The 7,277-nt window shown below is 55.0% G+C and overlaps 2 protein-coding genes across 2 annotated transcripts in view; one reads left to right on the forward strand and one right to left on the reverse strand.

Moving 5' to 3' along the window:
• Positions 1-755: 755 nt before the first annotated feature.
• The window catches only part of Fam83e (family with sequence similarity 83, member E), a 9,272-nt gene continuing 2,750 nt past the window's right edge, over positions 756-7,277 (reverse strand). The window contains exons 4-5 of the mRNA XM_013027564.1: positions 3,878-4,319; positions 756-998 (exon numbers count right to left, since the gene is read on the reverse strand). Of these exons, the coding sequence (XP_012883018.1) occupies positions 756-998; positions 3,878-4,319 (685 nt within the window). The remainder of the gene's footprint in view (positions 999-3,877; positions 4,320-7,277) is intronic.
• Spaca4 (sperm acrosome associated 4) lies at positions 5,435-5,812 on the forward strand. Its single transcript, XM_013027556.1, has one exon. The coding sequence runs from the start codon at positions 5,435-5,437 to the stop codon at positions 5,810-5,812; it is 378 nt and encodes a 125-aa protein (XP_012883010.1).

The raw sequence follows: 7,277 nt of genomic DNA on the forward strand, positions 1-7,277 counted from the left end.
CCCGGACCCCTGGGTCTGAGGGAGGAGGCTGGGGCCTGGTCCCTGGGTCTGAGGGAGGAGGCTGGGGCCTGGTCCCTGGGTCTGATCTGAGGGAGGAGGCTGGGGTCTTGACCCCTGGGTCTGAGGGAGGAGGCTGGGGCCTGGACCCCTGGGTCTGAAGGAGGAGGGTTGGGCCTGAACACCTAGGTCAGGAGAAAGAGGCTGGGGTCTGGAGGTGAACACCAGGTCTGAAGGCAGAGGCTGGGTCAGTGAGAGGAGGGCTTGGACCGTTAGGTCTGAGGGCAGAGGCCATGTCTGGCTGGTTCAGGCCACTGAAATTGAGACTGGCTGGGAGGAGTTTAATGGCAAAGCTGAGGCCCCCATATTTGTGGGATACACCCAGCCCCTCTATTGTCCTTCCCTTCCCAGCCCCACCCCCGCTTTCCACCCCCTCGTTCTGCTGGTCCCCTTCCTGTCCGCACACTCCCTCTTCCCTGGACTCAGTTTACCCACAGCCCCTGTGTGGGTATCCGCTGCTCCACTGTGGTCCCGGAGTCCCCATCCGTGGTCTTGGCACACAGTCATGGGTGGGGGAAATGCTGCCAGGCTCCTCAGAGATCTGGGGGAACCCCACATGCACTGTTTTAGGGTCCAAGACCCTAGAAAGTTTCTGCCCATTTCCGCGATGATAACACTGAGCTGCTCTGGGCCACAGGTTCTAGAACAAAGTGGGAGCAGGCCCTGCGGCCAGCCAGTTGTCCCCACAGTGGCTCCCATCAGTGTTGTCCCCCAAGTCCTATGTGAGGGCTCCAGTCGGGCTGCGGGGCCCCTTCACCCAGCCTCCTTTGGGCAGGGGACAGATAACGCAGGCGGCGGAGGGCTGGGGGCAGGGGGCAGCCCCAGGGCTGCGAACAGGCCAGCGGGCGGGCCTCCACCTCACCCCACACACCCCCTCCTGCACCCCGCTGCCTCATCAGGGCCCTGGCTGGGGTGTCTTTGGAGCCCCAGGATTTCTTGAGCTGTGGAAAAAAAAAAAGAATGGAGGAGTTAGGAGACCCCTGGGGCCTCTGAGGAGGTGAAGAGGCAGGGGCGGGAAGGGAAAGGGGAGGGTGGGGGAAAGGCAGGACCACAGAGGGAGGTGACAGAAGGTGACAAGAATTGCCCTGAAGCCAGGCTCTGGTGGCTCACACCTGTTAGCTACTCAGGAGGCTGAGATCGAAGGATCGTGGTTCAAAGCCAACCCAGGCAGGAAAGTCTGTGAGACTTTTATCTCCAATGAACCACAGAAAACCGAAAGTGGCGCTGTGGCTCAAGTGGTAGAGCGCCTGCCTTGAGCTAAAGAGCTGAGGGACCGCGCTCAGGCCCAGAATTCAAGCCCCACGACCGACCAAAAAAAAAAAAAAAGTGCCCTGAGCCTCCTGGGCCAAATGAAGAAGCAAAAGGGGAGGCCCAGGACCCCACGATACAGGGCGGCAAGGGCACCAGAGAGATGCTGCTGCCATTCTGGGCAGGAATAAGAAACCATGGGCGTCTTCCCAGGAAGCAAATATTTGCCAAGGGAGGTGGTAGTGGGTGAGGGAGGCTCAGGCCCAGCCCCAGGGAGACAGGTGAGGACCTCAGCTCTGAACACACACCCCTCCCCATTCCCACTTCTCCATATCCTAGCCTCTACTCCCACTTAGCAGAAAGGGAGACTGAGGCAGAGGAGGCCCTGCTCCCCACAGCTGCATACAGGCTGGGGGAAAAAAAGGAGTCTACCCATGTCCCTGGCTGCCTGCCTCTGCTCTTGAACAGAACAAACTGAAATGTGTAGAGCTAGCTGCCGGTGGCTCACACTTGTAATCCTAGCTACTCAAGAGGCTAAGATCTGAGGATCGCGGTTCAAAGCCAGCCTGGGCAGGAAAGTCCATGAAACTCTTCTTTCCAAGGAACCACCAGAAAACTGGAAGTGGCGCTGTGGCTCAAGTGGTAGAGTACTCGCCTTGAACTGAAGAGCTGAGGGACAGCGCCCAGGCCCAGAGTTCAAGCCCCATAACCGACAAAAAAGAAAGAAAGAAAAGAAACTGAGGGCTGGGATGTGGCTTAATGGTAGAGTGCTTGAATCACATGCTTGAAGCCCTGGGTTCAATTCCTCAGTACCACATACACAGAAAAAGCTGGAAGCATCACTGTGGCTCAAGTGGTAGAGTCCTAGTGTTGAGCAAAAACAGCTCAGGGACAGTGCCCAGGACTGGCAGGAAAAAAAAAAAGTTTGTTCCAATCTATAGGACAAAGCCCCAGCTTTCTTTTTTTCTTTTCTTTTCTTTTTTTCTTTTTTCTTTTTTTTTGTCTGTCATGGGGCTTCACTCTGGCCTGGGCACTGTCTCTCAGCTCTTCAGCTCAAGGCAAGCACTCTACCACTTGAGCCACAGCGCCAGTTCCCAATTTCTGAGTGGTTTATTGGAGGTAAGAGTTTCACAGACTTTCCTTCCCTGGACTGGCTTTGAACCACGATCCTCAGATCTCAACCTCCTGAGTAGCTGGGATGACAGGCGTGAGCCACTGGGGCCTGGCTCAGCTTTCCATTTTTAAAAGTGGACAGGATGAGTGAGCTGGGCATGATGGTATGAGCACATGCCTGTAATCCCAGCCGTCCAAGGACTGAGATAGGAGGATCGTGAGTTTGAGTTGAGCTTGAACTACACAGTGAAACTTTATCTCATAAACAACAAAAGAAGGATGGATGGTGTGGAGCCTCACTGGCCTGAGACAGATACCATGAAATAAATCATTTGTATTACATTTCTCTTTTGTTCCTTTCTTTTTTTTGGGGGGAGAGGTCAGGTCATGGCACCTGAACTCTGGGCCTGGGCGCTGTCCCTCAGCTCTTCAGCTCAAGGCTAGGGCTCTACCACTTGAGCCACAGCGCCACTTCCGGCTTTTTTCTTTTTGCTTATGTGGTGCTGAGGAATCGAACCCAGGGCCTCAGGCATGCAAGGCAAGCACTCTACCACTGGGCCACCTTCCCAGCCCTCGTTCCTTTCTTTTCTTCTTTCTTTCTTAATTTCTTTCAGTTTCTTTTCTTTTTTGGCAAGTCTTGGGACTTGAACTCAGGGCCTGAGTGCTGTCTCTAAGCCTCTCTGTGCTGAAGGCTAGGGCTCTACCACTTGAGCTACATAGTGCCAATTCTGGCCTTTTCTAAGGACTTTATTAGACATAAGAGTTTCATAGACTTTTTCTACCCTGGTTGATTTGAACCACAATCCTCAGATCTCAGCCTCCTGAGTAGCTAGGACTACAAGCATGAGCCACTGGTGCCTGGCATGTGCATTCTCTCTCTCTCTCTTGTCCTGGGACTTACCACTGAGCCACCTTCCCAGCCCTCATGGGACTTAAAATTCTGGGCCTGGGCTCTACCCTTCAACTTTCTCACTCAGAGTTGGTGCTCTACTACTTTGAGCCACAGCTCCACTCCACTTCCAGCTTTTTTTTTTGGTGGCTCATTGGAGGTAAGAGTCTCACAGGCTGGCTTTGAACCACGATCCTCGGATCTTAGCTTCCTGAGTAGCTAGGATGACAGTGTCTGCAGCCCATCCCATTCTGAATCTGACTGCCAGGATCGGTTCATAGGTGGCAAGATAAAAATTCAGAGATAGCATATATGCATCCTGGCAGAACTCAAACTCATGGCCTGGGGCACACAGTAGAACTCTAAAACCATGGGACGGCTGTGGCTGTGGACTCAGGTAAAAGGCTTTGCCTTCTAGCCCTTCCTGGGTACACAGTAGGGCCTCTGATCATGCTTCCTGCTTTGGGGGTTCAGAGCAGGGAGCCCCCTACACATTCTTTTCCTGGTCTCTGTCACATCCCTCCCTCCCTCTTTGATGGCAGCCCCCACCACCCCATTCCCATCTCTTACCTCATTGTCCCCATCGCTGGAGCCAGACAGCTGGGACAGACGGCTCAGGTCCCACAGGGAGCGGCTGGGTCGGGCCGGGGGGCCACTGGCTGGCCGGGCACGCTGCACGCTCCTCAGGATGTCACTGAGTGCGGGCGCAGGTGCAGGGGGCTCCCGCCTGTCCCCGTCCAGGACACGGCAGGCAGCCAGCCGGCGGCTCAGGGATTCCTCCGGTGGCAGCGGGGACACAGGAGCTACGGGGCAGCGCTGGGCCACACGGTGCGGGCTCCGGGGCAGGTGTAGGTCTCCAGGGACACTGTTCAGGGAGGCCCGGGCTGGCGCCGGTGGGAGGGGGCAGGAGGCAGCGTACAGTGTCCTGAACTCATGGCTGAAGGCATCAGCAATTTCCCCAGTCAGCAGGGTCACTAGGCCTCGGTGCAGGCGGGCATCGCTCCATGTGAAGCTGGAGAAATGAGGGGAACGAGGTCAGGATGGATGTTGCCTGCATGGCTTCTGTGCCCAGTCCCCAGCCACAGCCCAGGGGTAAGGCACTGGACCAAGTCATCCCAGCTGCTTAGGAGGTGGAGATAAGAGGATCAATGTACATGATCAGGGGAGCTGGGAAGGTGGCCTACTGGTAGAGTGCTTGCCTAGCATGCATGAAGCCCCGGGTTCGATTCCTCAGTACCACATACACAGAAAAAGCTAGAAGTGGTGCTGTGGCTCAAGAGGTAGAATGCTCGCCTTGAGCTGAAGAGCTCAGGAACAGCGCCCAGGCCCAGAGTTCAAGCTCCACAACTGGCAAAAAAAAAAAAAAAGGAAGAAGAAAAGTTCATAATCAGCCTGGGCACAAAGGTCACAAGTTTCCATGTCTAATGTCTGACTCAGGAGGCTGAGATCTGAGGATCGTGGTTCAAAGCCAGCTTAGGTAGGAAAGTCTTGTGAGACTCTTATCTCCAATGAGCCACCAGAAAACTGCAAGTGGCGCTGTGGCTCAAGCGGTAGAGTGCTGGCCTTGAGCTGAAGAGCTTGAGGGACAGCGCCCAGGCCCCAAATCCAAGCCCCACGACCAACAAAAAATTAAAAACTCCAGAGAAATTCAGTAAACTAATCACCTTCTCCTCTCCTGGCCTGTCTGGAATGGATTGAAGGGAGACTCAAACTCAGGCTCCCTTCCTAAAGTCCTGGTTTGCCCACCTGGAAAATGAGGAATCCCTCAGTAGGCCCGGCTCACAACAGTTTGGATGGGATGGCCTTACCTCAGCAGGTGATGCTCCCTTCCTGGACAGGGCCACCCTCCCTCCCCTATGACCTCACCCCAGCACCACCAGGGGGAACCCTGGGGGTGGGGGGGGTCTGTGAGGTCACCACATTCCAATGAACCTTGTGGGCCGGCAGCACTGGGCCATATCCAGAGCCCAACAGACAAGACACCCCCAGGGCCGGTCCCCAGGGCCCAGAACAAGGGACAGGAAGAGACCCTAGAGAGTCATTCATTCACCAAGTCCCCTTTCCCCTCCCCCACCCTCCCGCCCCCCACCGGCCTGGCTCAGGCACCAACCAGGCCGCCAGGCCACCATGGTCCTCGGCTGGCTGCTATTGGTACTGCTGCTGGCCACGCCCCTGGGTACCAGGGCGGCCAAGGACTGCATCTTCTGTGAGCTGACCGACGCCACCAAGTGCCCCGGCACTCGCATACGCTGTGGCGATGATGAAGATTGCTTCACAGGCCACGGGGTGGCCCAAGGCATGGGGCCCGTCACCAACAAAGGCTGTATCCACTCCACCAACTGCGGCCGTGAGGAGCCCATCAACTACATGGGCCTTACCTACAGTCTCACCACCAACTGTTGCTACGGCCATTTGTGCAACCGTGGTTCCAGTGCCATGGGCAGCCGGGTGGCTGCCGTCCCCATGGGCCTGGCACTGGCCTCATGGCTACTGCAGCACCTGTGATCAGCACCCAGGGCGCACCCTGAGTCCCCCTCCATCCCCTGCCCCCATTAAATGGTCCCAGATCCCGGACACCCTCTGTGACCCTGCCTTCAGGCTCTTCATTTCTGTTTTAATTTTTGGTGCCAGCACTAGGACTTGAACTCAGAGCCTGGGTGCTGTTTGTGACCATTATCGCTCAAGGTTGATGTTCTACCACGTGATCCACACAGCTTCTACTTCCAGTTTTCCGGTGGTTAAGAGTCTCACAGACTTTCCTGCCCAGGCTGGCCTTGAACCACCATCCTCAGATCTCAGCTTCCTGAGTAGCTAGGATGACAGGTGTGAGCCACCAGTGCCCAGCTGGAGACCGTTTTACTGGAAGTATTGGGGTTAGAACTTGGCACCTTGCCAGACATTCTGCCACTTGAGTTAGAGACCCTGTAGCCCTTTTTGCTTCTATTTTTCAGATAGGATCTGGTGTTTGCTCAGGGTTAGGCCTTGGACTGTGATCCTCCAGTTTATATCTCCATCCAAGCTGGTATGATAAGCATGCATACCCAGCTTTTTTGTTAAGATGTGTGGAGGGCGTCTTCTATCACTTTTTGTCTGGGCTGGTCCCAAACCCTGATCTTCCTCTTCCAAGTGGATGGGATGATAGTTATAAACCCCTGTGCCAGGCCAGGAGCATTGTTTTGGACACAGCATCCTACAGTGCTCATGGAAACTCCACTCCCATCCCCCACAAAAAAGTATGAGTGAGACCTTCATTAAGCCATCTCCCTTTAGCCATCCCATCTCATTCTGTAGACGGGGAAACTGAGGCACAGAGAGGCAAAGTAAATTGCCCAAAGTGTCTGTCTGCCTGCCTGTCTGTCTTCTCTCTCTCTCTCTCTCTCACACACACACACACACACACACACACAGAGCTGAAGTATCAGACAGGGGTAGGATTTGAATCCTGGCCATGCAGCCCTAAAGTCTATGCCCTGGTTGATGACCAGATTAAGAGTTACAAGGTCAAAGCAGGAAAGACTCAAGGCCACTGATCAGAGCAGGCCTGGTCCTTCATCTCCTGGGCAGGGCATCCAGACTTTTTTTTTCCCGTCAGGCATGGAGCTTGAACTCTGGGCTTGGGTGCTGTCAAGGCAAGTGCTCTATCATGTGAGCTACAGCACCACTTCCGGTTTTCTGGTAGTTCGTTCATTGGAGGTAAGAGTCTCACTGATTTTCCTGCCCGGGCTAGCTTTGAACCACGATCCTCAGATCTCAGCCTCCTGAGTAGCTAGGATGACAGGTGTGAGCCACTGGCACCCAGCTTGGACCTATTTTATTTATTTATCTTTGGGTCCAGTCGTGGGGCCTGAACTCTGGGCCTGGGCGTTGTCCCTCAACTCTTCAGCTCAAGGCTAGCACTCTACCACTTGAGCCACAGCGCCACTTCTGGCTTTTTTCTTTTTGCTTATGTGGTGCTGAGGAATCGAACCCA

Source organism: Dipodomys ordii, unplaced genomic scaffold (assembly GCF_000151885.1).
Source record: "Dipodomys ordii isolate 6190 unplaced genomic scaffold, Dord_2.0 Scaffold105, whole genome shotgun sequence".
NCBI classification, from domain to species: domain Eukaryota; kingdom Metazoa; phylum Chordata; class Mammalia; order Rodentia; family Heteromyidae; genus Dipodomys; species Dipodomys ordii.